Raw genomic sequence first — 21,004 nt, forward strand, 5'->3', positions numbered from 1 at the left:
GTATGTCATTTTCATTTCACAAAACTAGGCTCTTTTATCTCAGCCATTAAAACTTGCATTTGATTTATGCAGTTGTCTGTGGTAGATTGTTTATCATTGAATCACTTTCGCTTTTTTCAGCTATTTTATTATACGGGGTGTGTGTCAAAGATCCTGGTGGGGATACAGGTAAAATTTTCTATTTCTCTAAGAGTTTTTTTCTCCCAAGTCATTCATCTTCTAGGAATTTTGAATTAAGGGCAGAAGACTTCAAACCTTATCTTCTCTTTCACAATCTCTTATAAAAGAAAGTGAGAATTGTCTAAGAATTAGAGGAAAAAAGAAATCATCATCATCATCATTAGTATTAGTATTATTTTTTTATGGCCACACCCAGGACTTATGGAAGTTTCCAGGCCAGGGATTGAATCTAAGCTGCAGCTGTGGCCTACCTTGAAGTTGTGGCAGTACCAGATCCTTTAACCCACTGCACCAGGCATTGAACCCACACCTCTGCAGAGACCTGAGCCACCGCAGTCAGATTCTTAACCCACGGCACCATAGTGGGAACTCCAAGAAATCATTATTGTTGGTTGGTAACATCAGAAATGACTTTCATGAAGAGACTGAAAAATTCTTAAACTAAGGCTTGAGGCTGAAATTTACTGGTTTAGTCAATTCTGTGGTAGTTCTCACATACTACAATAAAAGGGCTTTTGTGTTGTGCAATTCCAGGAGTTAACTGTTCACACCATAAACTTCACAGCCCTAGCTAGCCTTACGTGGCAATCTTGGTACCCTGGAATAGTAATTTGCATTATAGCTTTATTAGAATTGTTTTCCAGATTATAAAAGTGAAATGTTTTTACTTAAAAAATTAGATAATCCAGGAGTTCCCCTGTGGTGCAGTGGGATCAGTGGTGACTCAGGAGCACTGGGATGGAGATTCAATCCCCAGCCCAGCACAGTGGGTTGGGGGGATTTGGCATTGCCACAGCTTTAGTGTGGGTCACAAGTACAGCTCAGATCTGATCCCCGGCCTGGAAACTCCTTATGCTCTAGGGCAGCTGAAAATGGAAAAAAAAAAAAAAAAGATAATCCAGAAAAGTACAAAAAAATGAAAATTACAATTCCACCATCCTGAATTTATCATAGGTAACGTTTTGTTGCTCTAAGGTCTGTGTGTACATGTGCATGTACTCATAGGAAGTTTATGTTTAAGGGTTCTTTTTCCTTTTTAAGAACTAAAATAGGTTCATACCATGTGTAGTGTTTTGTTAAAGGTGTTTTATTAAATTTTCTTTGGCGAATCTGAAAATAGTAACCTTCCTCTTACATTCTTTTCACTCCAACTTCTTCAGTTATGCTCAATCTACTCTACAGTAGAGTTATTTGAGTTTTTAAAAATACAGATACCAGATGCCTGCCCCCTAGAAATTTGGTTTCCATTGCTCTGTTGGGGGCCCAGGAATCAGTATTTCCTAAAAGCTCAGGTAATTGTCCAGGAGCTAGAGTTAAGAACCACTGGTTACTACAGTCTAAAGTTTGAAACTTAGCATCATTTTTATTCTTCTCTTTTCTTCTTGTCACCTTGCAGTTTGTTTTCTATACCTCAGAATTTTCAAAAACCTTTGATCTTTATTTGATGCTCACAACAGTGCTGAGAGTTAGGCAGCACTATTTTCCTTTTATTGATAGGAGAGAAAAGTAATCCATTAAGAACTCAGTTAATTTTTTTGTGTGTGTGTCTTTTTAGGACCACACCTGTGGCATATGGAGGTTCCCAGGCTAGGGGTCGAATCACAGCTACAGCTTCCGGCCTACACCACAGGTCACGACAACGCCGGATCCTTAACCCACTGAATGAGGCCAGGGATCGAACCTGAAACTTCATGGTTCCTAGTGGGAGTCATTTCTGCTGCGCCACAATGGGAACTCCCAAGAACTCAGTTACATTTTGCTGCCTTTTAAAATCTTGTAAAATGCTCACAAGTGTGTGTGGATGTTCAGTTTGGTTATCTTTATTTATTTGTTTGTATTTATTTATTTTGGCGTTTGGAAGTTCCTGATCCAGGGATCAAAGCTTTAACTAGAGCCACAGCAGTGACAATGCAGTATCCTTTACCCACTGATCCACCAGGGACCTCCCAGTTTGGTTATCTTTAGATGACAAAGAGATTTAAAAAAAATTTTTTTTTTAAATTACTGGAATGTAGTTTACTTACAGTGTTGTATTGTGAGTATGAATTATCTTTATGGTAGATTTTTTTAAAATAATAAAATGACCTATCGAATGACTACTGTGTTTAAGGCAATGTGCAAAAGCTTTTTAGAAAACTGACTTCATTTAGTGAAATATTTTAATAGAAGAGAAACTAAAATACAGATGCATACAGTTAACACAAGGCATAGTCCGTGATTATTTTAAGATTTCATGCAGTTAGGGAGGGGTTGTTGCTGGAAATACTGACATTGCTCAGTTTGGCTTGGACTCTGAATCTTACCCCCTCTTCTCTAACAAATTTTATGACTACACTTTTTCTGCATTTTATAGCTTCTGTAAATGTTTGGGGGAAAAGTTTCTCATCTTCAAAGTTTTTTGGTGAAATTACTTTAAAATCTACTTATTAAGTGGATTTTGTTTTGTTTTATTTTTGGAGGTATTTCTGAGCTTGAAAGGAAGATCGCAAACCCCTATAAGGACCACTTTGCTTTGAAGGCGAAAAACAAATTGTGATCCAGAATTCTTTATTTATAATTCAGAAATAAAAATATTCTGAAAACAAAGTTTTTTCTAAAGTTTGGTGGCAAGAGTGAGGCTTATAGTCTTGATTTATCCTAGTTGATGTTAATATCCATATATTTCATTGCACGTCTGTAATTGATCGAGAGAAACTGTTCCAGAAGCCACTGAGAGGTTTAAATTGCCAAATGGTATATACACCATTGTACTCTTTTAAAATCTGACAGTTCTAAACCAGTCTGGCCCAGATGGTTTCATTAAGGATTTGTGGACCTATACAAATTTATGTTGCATAAATAAAGAAATGTTCTAGCTTTGTTTTCCTTGGGTATATACATTTTTACTTTGCTGTTTTATTTTAGACTCTAAAAACAATTGCAGTGTATTTTATGTAATTTCAAAATAGCTATATGTTACTCCTATGACAGTTTGAGATGTGGTAAGTGATTCTGCTTCCACCTTTTAATTCTGCTATTCACACTATCTTTACTGCTCAATTTCTCTTCTGGTTTTGTTCCCGTAGCATTAAAGTTAGGCTTATGTGAAACTTTCAGTTAGCTTCCTCATCCTGGTTGCACTACTTTCCTTTGGACCAGTTCACGATTTCATAAAAGATTCATGTATTAATTTGCTGTAGGAGCTTTAATAGTACCAGTTTAAATGGGGAATAAAGGTATAAATGGTTACTGACTATATAAAAGTGTGCTGAAGCTGGTGGTGCTTGTTGATTTAAGTGGGATTTGGTTTTTCTTGTGAATTCTTAGCTGTGACATCATGATATCCTGTAGATATACCTTGAAGCATTGTTACAGTTGAAATTTACAGTCCTTACTGACAGGATGGGGTTGCTCTTGGTGCTAGTTTGACTGGCATGCATGTTACCTTTGTCCCAGTGAGGGCAGAATAGAAACCTAGATCTCGTTTACTGCTAGCATTCAAACTAGAACCTATGCCATTATCAGTCAGTACATATATAATGCTCAAGTATCTACTCATTATAGAGCATTGTACTAGGTTCTGGGCTGGATGGTGACCATCATAGCTTTTTAAAATGTGAGTTATATTTTACATCGGGGAGGGGTGATACTTTTTTTCATAAAGGAAGAAATTACAATACAGTTTCTAATTCAGTGTGTGTAAACAAGATGAAAGTTACATAGATTATGAAATCAGTCAAAAACTAGTGTGTAAAATGTCAGCTTTCTTAAATATTATGTACCTATCAGGTTATCTTTACAGTTTCATCACTCTATATTTGAAAATCTTGTCCTCATGGTTTTTATGTTCACAAGTTGATGACACATAAAGTGTTTAGTGCTTTCATATGATACAGCTGTTAAAAACAATAAGGGATGGGAGTTCCCTGGTGGCTCAGCAGGTTAAAGATCTGGCGTTGTCACTTGCTATGGCTCTGATTATAGCCTTGGCATGGGTTCAACCCCTGGCCTAGGAACTTCCATCTGCTGCAGGCACAGCCAAAACAAGAAGCAAAAAACCCCAATAAGGAATAGCAGAGTTGGACTTTTTTGTGTACTTCTGCCTCTTGTTGCCTGTTTGTTATAGGACTGGTTATGTAATCTCTGTGAGTCTCACATTAAAAACTTTACAGACGGGGCTTTTGGAGCCTCTTTTGGTCCTAAAAGAGGTAACATTTTAAATAACTGGCACAATGTAGCTGCTTGAAGATCTGATGGTCCTGTGGGTTTTGAAGGGTGGAAATAGGCCTGGGTTTAAATTGAAGCACTGCCTCCATTAGTTTTGTAATGTGATTAACTTTTCAACATTAGTGTCCTGTTTTGTGAAATGGGGATAAAAGTTTAAGAGTAGTTATGAGGATAAAAATGAATGCATTAATATACATGAAGCATGTATCTTGGTGCCTGCACTGTGGAAGCTGCTTAAGCAGTGGTAGTAACTGCTGTTGTTTTTGTGATGTAGTGTAATTTGGATTTCCTTTAAGTAAACTAAGGCAAGTGAATTCACTATGGAGTGTGCATAGTATATGTATCGTGTCGTTATGCTTAGGGCTGCCATTTCAAAGATAATATCTTTAAATTGAGTTAATTTACCACTCCTTACTAGAATAATGTCATCTAACTAGGTCATAGTTAGATGTAGTGGAAAGAATTTAGGACTGGAAGTGAGAAGCCTTGGCTTCCAGTTCTGAAAACACCATTTACTAGCTTTGGACAAGCTGTGTAACCTCTCAGGTTCATTTTTTTCTTTTGTAAAATTGTGGTCATCTGCCCTGTGTATCATCGAGTGCTTGGAAAAATCAATCGAACCTTTTCTTCCCTCTTTTTTTAAAGTGCTTTGCAAATTGTAAAGGATTTTATATTTGTAAAGAGCAAATACGATTTGCAAATAATCCGAAGGAGTTCACCCCAAAGCTCTACTCTTTAACTTATTTGGTGGTGTGGTGGGTGGGAGATGGACTTATTTATCCCCAAAGGTAGCATCTTTAAGGCTTTTATATTATGAAACTTTCTCTCTCTAAATGTGATAGGAGAATTTAGTGAGCTCTTTCTCAGACAATACTGTTTTCTTTTTCAAGGAAGGAACATCTTTTTTTGTTGTTGTTACCTTTGTAGTAACTTCTGATTTATATTTTCTCTAAAATAGAAATGTCATTCTAAGCTGCACATTTTGTTTCTCTTTTGATTGATTGACACAAACCCTCAGGGACAAGAAGACCTCTTTTACCTCAGTGGGTAAAATAAAACTCCTAATCTTCTTTTCACACTTCTGGAAGGACCAATATTTTGTTGCCCTTTTTTTTTTCACTCATTCACAGAAAGGATTTCAAATTGGGAATAGATGGAAGATAGGAGTTGATAAGGAGACATGTGAAAGGGAGGTATACTAACTTTTTTTTACATTTACTCCACAGCTAAACCCCCTACCCTGGGGGTCATGGAAGCTTGAAATAGGTACATGACATAAGAAAATAGACATAGGAAAAGATTCATTGACCTCAGGACAGAACATTCATTAACATTTCAGAATAAATGAATTCTGAAAATTTTCTAAATTCTTTCAGCTTATATATATATATACACACACAGCATTTCTGATACATTATGGGATGTTAAGTAGGTTTTTGTGGACTTGCTTGAAAACATGAACTTTTAGCCTTAGCTCAGTGGAAAGCTTTTTTTTTTTTTATATGTGGAAAACCGTAAAAAAATTCCAGCCCTCAGTTTGCAAAATTTGGAGGACAAGGATTGGGTTGAGGAGGTCTGTAGTCTGTCTGGAAGCAATTAACAGTTTTTGGTCTGAAGTAATTTCTACTTGCCTTAAGTTAGTTAAATCAATCATTATGTTAAATGCCCAGCACTATATATATTTAGGCCTTTGGAGAAACCAACATAAGCATAAAAGCAGTCAGTGTACTTAAAGTATTTTTTTAAATGATGAAGCAAGATGTACCTGAGAGTAGTGCAATATGTTATCAGCTGATGGATTGTGAGGTGTTGAGTGTGAGAGTTTTATTTCACAGAAAGCTTGTTGAAGAGGAGAACTTCAGAAAGACTTTATGGGGGGTGTGAGTCTTGAATTTAGCTATCAGATGTCTGGTTATATATTCAGTTAGTAGAATACTGTTGAAAGGTGCTGCTACCTCCAGAACAATTGAGGATAGAGAATTTGAGTGGTGTAAAGAAAAATGTATCTCATATGTCAAGTTGGTTAAGATGATGGGTTCATATGTAGGATTAATTATTTGCCCGGTTTATTTTAGTGAAACGGCATGGCGTTGTTAATAAAGCTTTTTTTGGTTTTGGGACAGCTATGGCCAGGTGGTTTATAAGCAGTTGGCATTAGCATTGTTAGATGATTTGGGAGTGGAGGTGATACCTTGGGGTAAACTCTGAATATTTTTGCTCTTAAAGTAATAAAACATTGGTTGTTAGCCCATTTTCCTTCTTTCGCAGGTAAAAAACAGGAAGCAGATGAGTTGAGTGGAGATGCTTCTGTGGAAGATGATGCTTTTGTCAAGGTAAAGTGTTAATTACACAGGTTAAGATGTTTATTTTGAAGCTAGTATTTTGCATCATCAATTCATGCATTTTACTTGAACATTAGACACTGAAATATGTAGGTAAAATGAGACTTGCATGTTATTGTCAGTCTCACTATTTCTTGTAGTTGAGAAATATACTAAATAACTTTATCTTTAGTTATATGAAACATAGAGCAAAAAAATGTTTGTCCAGGCCTTTAAATAGAAATTTGAGACATAGGGGCCAGAGAGCAGCTATAGGACAATTGATTTTTTATTTCCTGGACAAGATACTGCAATGAAGGATATTGATAATTTATTTTCCATCTGCCCATTGCATTAGCTTTTGTATATAATTTAGATTAACCTAGTCCTTAAAACAGAGAGAGAAAATTGTTGATGTCTTGCTACTTAGTAAAGATCAAATTAGGAATTTTGTTTTGTCCTTTAAAGATAAATAAGCCAGATCTTTATTTGCTAAAAAGAATGTGTTTCAAAACTGACCAACCAGAAAAATGAAGTATGTAATTTTAATTAAGATTGTGGCAGTTCTGGAGTTCCCATAGTGGCTCAGTGGTTAACGAATCTGGCTAGGAACCATGAGGTTGCGGGTTCGATCCCTGCCCTTGCTCAGTGGGTTAAGGATCTGGCGTTGCCGTGAGCTGTGGTGTAGGTTGCAGACGCGGCTCGGATCCCGCGTTGCTGTGGCTCTGGTGTAGGCCGGTGGCTACGGCTCTGATTCAACCCCTAGCCTGGGAACCTCCATATTCTGCGGAAGCGGCCCAAGACATGGCAAAAAGACAAAAATAAAAAAAAAGATTGTGGCAGTTCTATATACTTAGTTATTTAAAATCATAGACTTTGTTTTGTTTACATTTTAATGAAATGTGATCTGCTACTTATTGATCATTAGGTCTTAAATTATGTAATTTACATCCCCTGTTTTCTATCTTCTGTGTAAAATTAGTCCATATATCCATAACATTGCAGGATTTCTGTGTGCTCCGTCATGAGGTCAGCTCAAGTACATTCACCCATCCTTCTCTCCTGACATCTAGTTCTCTACCCAGTCCCCCTACCCCCACCCCACCTTATACACATATAGTTTGCACAGCACCACACACCTTACCCAGGCACAGAGAGAAGGATGTCTGGTTGTGGAATTAATCCTGAAGTCAGATAATTTTAGGAAATATTTGCTCAGGGATCCATTAAGATTGATTGCATGCCTGTAACCAGCTTTTGTTTGAGGTTTAGGAACTCTTCAGTCTTTGTATTCTGTGTTTGTGTGTTTTGTTTTTTTTTAATAGTATATTTTCCATTCCTTTGCTTTTTTTTCCCTCTAATTGTCTTCACTAGTGAGTGTATGATTAAGCCAGAATTACCCATAAAGTGGAAAAGTATTGTGACTTAGTAAAGACGCTTTTAGTTTTCAAATTTCTAACTTTCAGCTCTTCATTTCATAAAAATTGTATAGTTTGAAATGTTAACAAGGAGATATAATACTGTCTCTTATGTGTACTGCAAAGGATGCCTTTGTGTTGTTAAATGAACCCAGCCATAATGTCTAGAAGAACAAAAGAGCTTCAAAAAAAATATCCTATTTAGGGAATTCCTGTTGTGGTGCAGTGGATACGAATCCGACTAGTATCCATGAGGATGCAGGTTCGATCCCTGGCCTTGCTCATTGGGTTAAGGATCCGGCATTGCTGTGAGCTGTGGTGTAAGTCACAGATGCAGCTTGGATCCTGCGTTGCTGTGTATGTGGTGTAGGCTGGCAGCTACAGCTCTGATTTGACCCCTGGCCTGGGAACTTCCATATGCCATGGTCTGGCTCTTAAGAAAAAAAATCCTGTTTAAATGTATTTTAAATTTATTTATTATTTCTTATTTATTTTTCTTTTTCCCTTTGGTAGTATCAGTATGTATGATGTATTTGACAGAAGTTAAATGCATATACTTTTCCTGTCTCAGCGTTGGTAATTTTGGACTTTATACAGAAGTGGTGGGTAAATATCACTTATTGTTTAGATATATGAATATTATAGATACATGAATATTATAGGAATTGCTTCTATTTATATAAGTGAGGAGAATGGGTTAAAGTTGGCACTTCAGAGTAGATGAAATTCAGTGACTCCCCTAGTTTTTCTTTTGTTCTGCACTTATTTTTCTACCATCATATAACCAACTACCTACTTCATTTTTGATTCTCAATGTTCGCCCACCCAAACGTAGTGAAGTTGGTTAAACCTGCTTTCCCAGAGATGCCTTGCTCCCCGACACTCCACATTACGAAATAGTCATATTTCTTCTCTGTTCCTACCTCCCTCAGAAATTTCTTTTACTTCATTGCACTTTAGTTATGAATGATGAATAGTTATACCCCTGTACTTTTTCCCTTCTAACCCAGAAACTTTTTCTTAAATATAGATTTACCTTAAGAATAGGGTAGGAGGAAGGAATATTCATTGCTTTCAACCCTTTCTCTGCAGTTAACTGAAGAGGGATCCAGGCAGATTGCTACTTTTTTCCATGTTTCTACTCAGGCACCTTTGTATCCATAAACTTTGAAGGGCAAGTAGATACTCCTTCACAGAGACAATCATAACCTGTGTTCCCCTGCTTAATTGGCTTTGTGGCATCGTGGTAGATTTCAAAACAAATACATTTAGATTAATTATTTGCATTTCTCCCAGAACAGACGTTGGTGTAACAGTTGGAATTCCTTATTATTAATTAGAAATAAACTTTATATTATCATATATAAGACTTCCACGGTCTTTGAAGTTAAATCAGACTGTGCCATGTGTAGAAAACAAGTCATTTCTTTGAAGCCATGTCTTCTAGGACAGCTCACAGAATGTGACTTGGTAAATATTAAATAACTTGAACTTGAGAGCAGTCCAATTAGTGTGTATGTATTTCAGCACGAGAGGTTTGGGAACTCAGATGCATAGTTTACTGACCTTGGTGTTAGAACGCCTCTATTGTTAAAGATACAGTATGTAGCAAAAGTGATTGAACTTTGACTTTGGGAATAATGTTAAAATATGATAAAAGTAAAAACATTTAGAGATGTAAATTACCAAAAAGTTTGGTGGATAGCCTGTATGCTACTTTGCCTCTAGTTGTACCAAATTTTCTTACCATTAAAAGGACTGTGAGTTGGAGAATCAAGAGGCACATGAACAAGATGGAAATGATGAACTAAAGGACTCTGAAGAATTTGGTGAAAATGAAGAAGAACATGTGCATTCCAAGGAGTTACTTTCTGCAGAAGAGAACAAGAGAGCTCATGAATTAATAGAGGCAGAAGCAATAGAAGATATAGAGAAAGAGGACATCGAAAGTCAGGTCTTTAGCCAGTTTTTTTGAAACGTGACACAGATAAATTAGTACTAAATAATTAGAGTATTTCTTCTAATTCAATGTAGAAGTCACAGAATTTTCAAAAAATACATTTTTAAAGTTATTTCTAAATCACCCAGAATCCTACCACCTAAGATTATTTTTTAAATTTTGCTTTATCTTCCACATGTGTATGTATTTTTACATAGTAGTTATTAATAGCATGACACTATTTATTCTATAATATATTCACATAACATATCATAATAACTTCATAATTTATATCTTACACCATAACTTATTAGACTGCTTTCTGTGTGTCTAATAGCTGTTCCTTTAAATTGGTATATTTAAGTTTCAAGTTGCTAACTACCCTGCTATGAAGGAGTGTACCATTTCTCTCTAATCTTGCCAACATTACCAGGTGGTAGTTTATTTTTTCCTTTTGCTGCTTTAGTAGATATAAAAGATTAATATTTATTTATTCTGTTATTATCAAGGGTGGGGAAATTACTTATGAAAGTTTAACTTAAAAGCGTATCATTTTAAAAATCTTTTTTTGAATGAAATAGACCGTTTGTCCCGCTTTGAAGTACGTTAGTACCTCTTAAGAAAGTCATTGGATTAGGGGTCAGTATTCATGCTTGGAACACCTTGTTCTACCTAGCCTGAAGGGCTCATGATGGACATTTTTCTAACTCTCTTATCACTGTATCTAAGTTTTTATGTTGGCATAAAAAATGGTCTGAATTATTAAGCATTGACTTAGTTCTCATGATATCCATAGACACTGTACAGAACACGAGGCAAGTGATAATCAGGTGTAGCATAAAAGCATTCTCATGTTACTCAGATATTTTGTAAAGCAAAGCTATTGTATACCCTTTTACTTAGGAAATTGAAGCTCAAGAAGGTGAAGATGATACCTTTCTAACAGCCCAAGTAAGTTTACATTTAGTCCTATGAATTTGATATTGTGGGTGGAAGGGCTTGGAAAAGGAATCTTACTTTGTCTTCATAGTTCTTTACTTCATAAAATTGCCTTTAATTTAATACTGTGTTATTTATGTGGTATATATGAAATACTTAAAATTGGCAGCTGAGATTTGTTGCCATGCAGATAATTGGAAGTTATTACAAGGTTCCTACCATTTTCAAAATAAAAAATAAAAATAGTCTATCCTTTTTATAAAACGTAACTTTAGTTACCAGTCCTTTGGGAAGCCTTCACACGCCTGATTTTTTTGGTCACTTTGCTCTAAAATAAATCACTTGAAAGTACTAATATCCTTTTCAAAGCTTTAAAATTTTGTTATTTAACATTCTTAGGTTGAGCATAGTATAAAAATGATAAAAATCCCTGTTCTAGCAGTTTACTTATGTATGTGTGTAGAAAATGAATGCTCTTCTATTGTGTATTAAATTTTGTTGGTATATGTGATGTGCATAGTGTACTTTTTAAAACATGATGTATAGATGCTATACAGAGACATTTATAACTTAGTTTCTGCATGAAAAAAAGCATCCTTTGTCTTTTTCTCATAACTGTACTTAAGACCCCCTTGTTTATGTATACTTTAAATAGTTTACTTTTAAATAGACATAGGGGTTCCCTCTGTTTACTTACTAGATTTAGAAAAGGTAGTGATCAGGTATGTTTCCTCACTGTAGTATTTATTAGAGGAGTATATAATGGGGCACATACTCATAGACTGCCTAGCTGATAGCCTCTGGTCATGCCTTCCTTCCTGCAGCTCTCTTGCATTTGAAATCCTAGTGAAGCTATGTATTGGCTCTCTGTGTTTATTGCAACTGGGGAGAATAGCATTTCTGGGAGAAATGTTTTTGATAATTTGGAATATTCAGGAAGGAAATGTTAGGGCTTTGAAAGTCTGTAGACTTCTCCCACATACTATCCACAGGCATATTCATTTCTGAGTAATAAAAAAAAAAAATAGATGAGGAAGATTAACTCCCAAATTAGAGGAGTGCTTTTTCTAGATTGCCAATTTGCAAAAACATAGAGTTGAACTCTTTATATTCTTGGGCAACTTGCTTTTTAATTTTCATCAAGGGCCTCTCTTATAGTTGTGCAGGTGGTGAGTATATAAAGGCATCATATCTAAGGGTTCCCACTCACATACAAGACTGTGTATTTATTATACAAATTTAGCAGATGGAATGAAGTACCTTAAGAAATGGGTGCCTTTTTCTAAATTTTACAAGTTTTTATGGGCTAGATTTGGCCTTGCTCCGATTTCATCCTGATTATGAAAGAACACTTACAGGGACAAGTTTTGCCTTGTTGTATCAGAAGATAGGGAGGTATATCTTCAGAGAAGTTTTAAGTAAAATGACCTTTTTAGGAAATTCCTGTTGTGGCTCAGCGGTAATGAACCTAACTAGTATCCATGAGGATGCAGGTTCCATCCTTGGCCTCGCTCAGTGGGTTAAGGATCCAGTGTTGCCATGAGCTGTGGTGTAGGTCGCAGATGAGGCTTGGATCCTGTGTTGCTGTGACTGTGGTATAGGCCTGCAGCTGTAGCTCTGATTCGACCCCTAGCCTGGGAACCTCCATATGCTGCGGGTGCACCCCTTTAAGCCAAAAAATATAAAAAACTTAAAAAAAATGACATTTTTCCTTTTCCTAAATGATGTATAGTGGAATATCTAAAAAAATACGTGAATGTGTCTGAGTTCCATCATGATCTGATGCTTCTAAACATGCTTAATGAATATATTATCTTATTACTATGTACATTAAGGAATAACTGTACATAGTAATAGTACAGTAACTGTACTATAATATAATAATAGAGTGTAACCATCACATAGCTTCTGCTGTTATCAATTCATGGGCAGTATTTTTTCATCTGTACCTCCATTCAGTTTCCCTTTTCTGCATTATTTTGAAACAAATCCCAGAATCCCTTTTCACTTTGAAATTTTTAGTATGTATCTCTAAAAGAGGACTCTCTTATTTTTTACGTTATTACTAATAATACACGATTTTTAAATTCTCCATATTCAGTTGTCCATATATTTTTTTAAAAAACAAGTTTTAGGAGTTCCCATCGTGGCTCAGTGGTAATGAATCTGACCAGTAGCCATGAGGATTTGGGTTCGATCCCTGGACTCGCTCAGTGGGTTAAGGATCTGGCATTGCCGTGAGCTGTGATATAGGTTGCACACGCAGCTTGGATCCCGCATTACTGTGGCTGTGGTATAGGCTGGCAGCTGTAGCATCAATTTGACCTGTAGCCTGGAACTTCTGCATGCCTCGGGGGCAGCCCTGAAAAGCAAAACCAACAAAAAAACAGTTTTATTTGAATCCAGATACAAATAAGATCTATACATCAAGATTGATTGGAATGTCTATTAGGGCTCTTTTAACCTATAGGTTTTCTCTCCATGTTTTTCCCCTGTTGTTTTATTTGTTGAATGAATTGAGTTGTTTACCTTATAGAGCAAGATTTGGCAAAGTTTTTCTTAAAGAACAGGTAGAAAATATAGCCTGAGAACTTTCATATGCCACAGGTGCAGCTCTCAAAAGCAAAAAAAAAAAAAAAGAAAGAGGAGTTCCTGTCAAGGCTCAGCAGAAACCAATCTGACTGGGATCCATGAGGACATAGGTTCAATCCCTGGCCTCACTCAGTGGGTTAAGGATCTGGCATTGCCATGAGCTGTGGTGTAGGTCACAGACGTAGCTCAGATCTGGCGTTGGTATGGCGGTGGCATAGGCCAGCAGCTACAGCTCCGATTCTACCCCTAGCCTGGGAACCTCCATATACCTCAGGTTTGGCCCTAAAAAGAAAAAAAAGGAAAGAAAATATATTAGCCGTCGTAGGCCATATGGTTTGTCAGACATTCTGCTCTGCCATTGTAGTGTGAAAGCAGCCACAGACATTAGGAAAATGAATGGACCTGGCTGTTTCAATAAAAATCTTTACAAAAAGAGTATCTAGCATAGTTTGACACCCTTGGCTCTAGAGCTACCAGACTACATTTTGCTGATTGCGTTCCTATGGAGTTGTTCAACATTTTCCTCTGTTTACTGTATTTCTTGTAAATTGGTTACTTGGTTACAGGATCTAGAGGCTTGCTGTATGATTCTGTCACCTCCTATCTCCATTCCCCCCCAAACACACAACCAGTTCATAGGTAGTGTGTTGTTCTGTTTTCATACGCATAATGTCTGATTGTATCTTCTTGGTGATGGTACCAATCAATGATGATCCACATTCCAGTCTTTAATTAGGGAGATCAAAGTGGTGGTATTCTAATTGTCATTTTTTCTTTATTTATTAGCTAGAATGTTCCTTTTTAGGGCTGCACCTGCAGTATATGGAAGTTCCCAGGCTAGGGGTCGAATCAGAGCTACAGCTGCCAGCCTACACTACAGCCACAGCAACGCAGGATCCGAGCTGCGTCTGCAACCCACATCACATTTCACAGCAATGCCAGATCCTTAACGCCCTAAGTGAGGCCAGGGATCGAACCTGCATCCTCATGGATCTTAGTTGGGTTCATTAAGCACTAAGCCACAAAGGGATCTCCCTAGAATGTTCCTTGAAAGAGAAATTTCTCCTCATCCACTATCTGGTTACCCTCTTGTACCATTTATGAAGAAAAGCCAGGATATGTATTTGATTGTTTTTCTTTTATTTGCCAATTTTCAAAATAATGAGCTGATTCATGAGCATCTCCAGTAGTGACTAATGAGTTTTTCTTCCTTTTTCTCCCTTAATTTCATTTTTAAAATATATGGACTTAAATATATTTAATGTATTTCAATCCTTTGTAGTTCTTATCCTTATTGATGATCAAATCGTCCCATCTGTAGCCACTGAAAACCTCTTCAGGTTGGTTTTTGAGTCATTTCGACATGATTCTAGTATTCTTTGCTTCCTTGCTTTCTGATTAAGATGTTCCATTTCCTGCTTCAGACCTGTAATTAGAGTTTTTTTCCTTTTAGTGGTATATAGTATTTCAGGACAATAATCTGGGTAGTTGTGGTATTTGTTGCCACTAGGTTGGTGTTTTTTAGGCCTTTTTGATGTACAGTGCTAAAAGAATGTATGTGGTTTGTTTTTGTTGGTTTTTACTTTTAGGTTAAAATAGATTTTGAATTCATAGTGATACTTCTAAGTCATTTATTTCCTTTATCTCACAGTATATATACAAGAGTTCTAGAATAATAATACCAACACCATCACCAGTGTGATTTCTGAAAATAAGATTTTTTTCCCCCAGTTATATCTCTCTTAAGGACGCACCCCTCTAGAAATTAATAGATCACTATGTTTTATACTAGTCTTGTGTATGATAACCAACATACATGTTTAGGTTGACTCATTTTATTTTTGGTATTGGGTATTAGGATTTTTTTAATTTAATCTATTTTGTGAGTGCATTTCAAATTAAAAGTGAGAAATTTTAATTTTATTTTATAATTGTTTAAGATGTTTACATGGTTTCAGAGTCAAATATCTGAGACAAGATATATTAAAAAAAAAAAAAATCCTCTTCACCCATCCCCTTATTGGTGAACTTTTAAAAATTTAGGATTTATCCTTTTATTATTTGTTTTTAAAAATGTGAACAAATAGACAATATATTTGCATAGAGATATATTTATTTAAAGCCAGTCTTCAGACTTTAACTTGAAGCTTAAATCTTTAGTTTTTAGGTGTTAGCCTCTGGGCAGTTTTTCCAGGTAGAATATGGCTTACATTTCACTTTTAGTTACTTACAATATTGTAACTTTGGACATGTTCTCTTAGTCGATTTCTATGTCTATAAGATGAACATTGTAATTCCTACCTGCTAGATTGATGTGAAGATCAGTCATATAATCAAGTATATAGTACATGTGTAATTAGTAGTTACTTTTAGTAGTTTACTAGCTTGAAGACCTCAGTTACTTGAGAATTGTTTGGAAGGTTTTCTGCAAAATGTTTATATTTGCAAGTGCTTCAGTTCTTAAAAATTTCCTGTAGTCTCAATCCTATCAATCTTCTAAGATTACATGACTGCATCATGTATGTTTTTCTGTTGGCCTTTGTTCCTAATGTGTCATTAACTTGGAAGGCCTTCCCTTTTTTTTTGTCATGTGAAGTTTATATTTCTCTAATGGCCAGATTTATCTGTGACTCCTCCATAAAATTTTCTATAATGTCTCTCTCTTACATGGTGCTGTACTGTTTACAGAGAATTTTTTTATATCCATTTTCTTATTTAATTCTATTTATCCTATTTAGGCCTTGTGTTCTCTCTGTTAGTAGGTGAAATTCACCTGGTAGATGACAGTACCACAGAGTAAAACTGTTTCAGTGGTAAAGACAGGATAAATACCTACGTCTGGCATTCTTTTCACTAAATAACTCCATACTAGTAAATGTTGTTTTCTGAATTGCATTGTATTAGTGCTGCAGCTGAGCCCTTTGCCTACATCCAAATGAGCAGTTAGTTCAGTCCCTCGACCTAAAAACAACAGTTTCTTAACATTATATCTATTCAGTAAATTCATTTAACACATGTTTATTAAGTGCTTATTATGTGCCAGATATTTTGTGTTTCCCATGTTGTAGATAGCAGGCGATTGGTGGTTTAGGGTTATTTTGGAGGCTTATTGTAAATTAGACTGAATACAGTGTTTACAAGTCTTTGGAAAGGAGACGTTCTAGAAATCTTCTTACTTAGCACATATAGGTACAGCTATCACAAGATTAGCCTAGAGGAAGGTAGTGGAATAGGTATATTGTAAACACTTTGTTAACTGAAAAATAATCCTAGGCTTATCTGTCTCTCACTAGTCATTGCTGCTCCTAGGATGAAATAAAAATAAACAGGTGGGGTTCCTGTTGTGGCTTAGTGAGTTAAGAATCTAACACTTTCTCTTTGAGGATGTGGGTTTGATCCCTAGGCTCACTCAGTGGGTTAAGGATCTGGCATTGTTGCAAGCTGTGGTGTAGGTTGCAGATGTGGCTCGGATTCAGTGTTTCCATGGCTGTGGCAGGTACAGCTCCAATTTGACCTCTAGCCCAGGAACTTCCATGTGCTGCAGGTGCGGCTGTAAAAAGAAAAAAAAAAAAAAAGAAAAAAGAGAAGCTTTCTGTATGATTTTTGGCATTTGACTAAGGTTGTAGATCCCACTACAAAGATAAACAAGAGCATTGTAAAGCATTTTTTTTGTTTTCATATGTGAAATATTTTTTCAAGATAGACTCAACACGTAGTTGATTTAAAAGGATGCTTTTCATTGTCATTATTTATTTACCATATTCCTCATTCTGAAAAAAAAATCTGTTTTCAGGGGAGGAAAATTATTTTCAAATAAGGTACATGGCATATCTGTGTATATATCATTTACAGGGAAAATTTCCCAATGTCTTTCTTATATTTCTTGGTTTGTTTCTTTATTGCAAGGAATGGCTCAACCTTAGTAGTGCTGTTTTTACTGTACGTCCTAAACTGTTACGCAAATATGCTATGGTATGTGGCTCATCTTTTCTATCTACTAACCCTAGTTGCTTTTGTGCTTCACCTCATTGTGATCAGTTTTCTAGAAACTAAATCCGACTCTTTTGCTAGGTGCATTTAAGTATATATAATAAGGCTAGTATTACCACTGTTTTGAGAACCTAAAGTTGTAAAACTCTTAAGGAGACCTGTGGAGTAATTACGATAGGTATCTAAAAACTTGAGCAAAGTAAGGCATATCTTACCAGTTATTTTAGAAGATAGAAATAGCATTTCTAATTGGCAGAAAGTACAGCAGGAAGATTGTGGTTTTTACATCACAGTGTTTTTAAAAAATTGTATTTTAAGGTAGCAAATACTTTGGCCATTTTTTAATCAATCCTGTCAATGTTGCATCTCGAAAAGAATGACTTCGAAGTGGTGTGCTCTCGCATCCCAGGTAGACAAGAGAGGCAAGTTGCATTAAGTTCCTTTATTCTGCTTTTAAGTAAAAGTTAAGGTATCCCAGTTCATTTGTCCCTGTAAGATAAATTGCTACACTAAAAGAGGGTAATTTAGTAAAAGGAAAAAGATTTATCAGTAATTCTAGCATAACTCATCCTTTCTTTGCTGCCACTGCCTCCCATTCCACTAAACTTAAAGCATTTTTCTTTCTTTTACAAATGTTGCACATTGAAATGTAATGATTAAAACTAAGTTACTTTGAGTTCCTGTTGTGGCTCAGTGGAAATTAACCCGACTAGGCCCCATGAGGATGTGGGTTCAATCCCTGGCCTCACTCAGTGGGTTAAGAGTCTGGTGTTGCTGTGAGCTTTGGGTTGGGTTGCAGATGCGGCTCAGATCCCTTGCTGTTGTGGCTGTGGCGAGGCCGGCAGCTGTAGCTTCAATTTGACTCTTACCCTGGCAGCTTCCATATGCTGCAGATGTGACCCTAAAAAACAAAAACAAACCCCACCCCCTAAGTCCCGGTACAACAGTTAAGAAATTATTAGAGCACTCTATAATGGGCTTATGTAACAATAGGATTCACATTGCTATCAATCAATAATCTTGTTTTGGGCTATTTTGCTTCCTAAACTTATGGTGTAATGTTTTAGTGGTTTCATTTTCCTTCCTGTTACTTTAGAGTGTAAAACAATTGGTGATACCCTGTCCAGGGCACTTAAATGTTAATTTAAAGTTGGAAAATTTAAAGTTAATTTAAAATGATTTCTTAGAAATATGTTTATCTAAATGTAATTTTGAGCATATGGTAAAACATTTGACATTTTTAATGAATGCATACTTTTTTATATGATTCTAAAATTGTTATAAGATAAATAATGACATTTAAAGTTTTATTTACAGTTATATTTTACGTTAAGTCTAATTTTACTGCTAGGTTGTCACTCTAAGGCAGCAATGCTTTAAGTGTAGTCCCTGGACCAATAGTGTCAGAATCACTGAACTTTGTTAGAGACGCAAATTCTCAGGCCTTTCTCCAGACTTGACTCAGAGACTCTGGGATTGGTGCTCAGCAATTATCACAACCCAATTTCATAGCATTTATTCTAATGGAGACTCAAAGTTTGAGAACCATCACTCTAAGGCTTTGTATGTGGTAACTTCCCACCACCTTGACTAAAAATGATCTGCTTCTACTCAGCTTTTATATTAAAAGTTATAAATTAAAACATTCCCTAATTTTCTTCCCCATTACTGAGTTTATAATGCATATTACTTTGCCTATTTGTTATGATCTTTAATTTTGGGAGATGTTTCTGTCTTGCCATAATTGAGTTATTTTTTTCAGTATTTACTTGGTGTAGGGTAAATAAAGATTTTTCCCTTTAAAAAGCTGTTACTTGTTTTGATTACTTGTAACACAAATACCATTTTTAAAGTGGCTGACCACCAGTATATATGTGAAAACTTATGAATTCATTTTTAACAGATAAAAAGGAATGAAGAATTTGAAACTGCTCTTGTAGTCATTCTTCTTCTGAGATGCCTGAAAAGGGAGTGTTTTTAATTAATTAATTTTTTATTAATATCCATTCAAGACCTTGAAACAGTATGTCTTCATGTTGTATTTTCTGATACATTTTGAATAGTATGTCCTAAGAGTACTTTTGTACTGAGTCACATAAAGTAATCAGGACAGGCTTTTTATTGGTGGCTCTTTAATATAAGTAAGATTTAGGTTATTTAATCTGAATACTGAAACTAATAGAGTTCATTGTTGATTATAATTATATAATTATATATTGACAGGTTTGCCCTTTTTCTATAAAATCAGAAGTGTATATCAGTGCTACATTTCTGTAAATGTGTTTTGCTTCTGGTTGGAATATACTATATTTGTTAGTGATAGGTGTCTCTAATATTAAATTATTCAACAGTTTAATTTGATAGATTTTGTACTATTTCTGAAATCCAGTTTTAATTGAATTCATTTTACATTTGATTATTCTTTGAATTTCAGGATGGTGAGGAAGAAGAAAATGAGAAAGGTATGTTTGATGCCAAGTAGAGTTTAAAAATTGGTGACATTTAGTAAAACAGTAAATTATGTGACAATAAAGCATTCTTTATTTGAAATCTTATTTTTAAAATAAGTTTATTTTCAAATTTATCAATTTAGTGAATTAAGTTAGCACCTTGATTTTATTTTTCAATTTGTTTTAATTTTGTTTTTAACACTTTTAAGATATGTTCTAACTTAATGGTACACATCAGTTACTGTAGTGGCATTTTTAAAAATTTAACCCAATTTAAATTTTATTTAAAAAAAAAAAACTTCTATCATACGGTAAGTTGATTATATCCATAAGACTGGCACTGCAGTAACTCATATGTGCTTATTGGAGTCCTAGTATGTAATGGATAATTAATTTTACGACTAGTCCTACAAATGTTGGGTGACCAGGAGACTGACCTTTTGTTTGCTGCCTAGAGAAATTTTCGTACAGTCTTCTGACAGTTTTAGTAGTTTAGGAGAGCTTTCTCATTCAGTACAGTTGTGGAGGCATCAGTGGCAATAGATGTGGTTGGTATGAGGTTATGGAAGTTCTTGGGAAGAAGGCAAAGGATCCTCTGACTTTGGACTAGAAAGGACATGAAAAAGGGTTCTAAGAAAGGCAGAATAAAAAACTTAGAAGCAATGATGAAGTAAAGCTATCGACTGAAAATCTCAGATGCCCGAAGCCTCTCTATTTTGGGGGAAAAGCAAGACATCTTTGAAAGTGGTAATTGCAGGACTGACTGGACAGGATGAAGACCGGAAATAACCAATTTTCTAAACATTATGGAGCAGGCCATCTTTGAATCCTCCTGTAGCAGTTTACCATATGATTCTGGACTACTCAAGAATTGAATAAGAAGAGCAAAAAAGATGAGGCCCTGAATACTTTGAAGACTGATTAATACTTCAGACTGTGACCTTTCAAGACGTCACCATGGGAGTTCTG

General features: G+C 35.6%; 1 protein-coding gene across 9 annotated transcripts in view; it reads left to right on the plus strand.

The window, feature by feature from the left end:
* The window catches only part of SLTM (SAFB like transcription modulator), a 49,686-nt gene that overhangs the window by 5,589 nt on the left and 23,093 nt on the right, over nt 1–21,004 (plus strand). For 7 of the 9 annotated variants that reach the window (XM_047766243.1, XM_047766244.1, XM_047766241.1 and 4 more), the window contains 4 exons: nt 6,655–6,719; nt 9,882–10,079; nt 10,968–11,015; nt 20,020–20,047. In XM_047766243.1, the coding sequence (XP_047622199.1) occupies nt 6,655–6,719; nt 9,882–10,079; nt 10,968–11,015; nt 20,020–20,047 (339 nt within the window). The remainder of the gene's footprint in view (nt 1–6,654; nt 6,720–9,881; nt 10,080–10,967; nt 11,016–20,019; nt 20,048–21,004) is intronic. The other 2 variants (XM_047766247.1, XM_047766248.1) reach the window with 1 other exon arrangement.

The sequence above is a fragment of the Phacochoerus africanus genome, chromosome 2 (assembly GCF_016906955.1).
Source record: "Phacochoerus africanus isolate WHEZ1 chromosome 2, ROS_Pafr_v1, whole genome shotgun sequence".
Taxonomy (NCBI): Eukaryota; Metazoa; Chordata; class Mammalia; order Artiodactyla; family Suidae; genus Phacochoerus; species Phacochoerus africanus.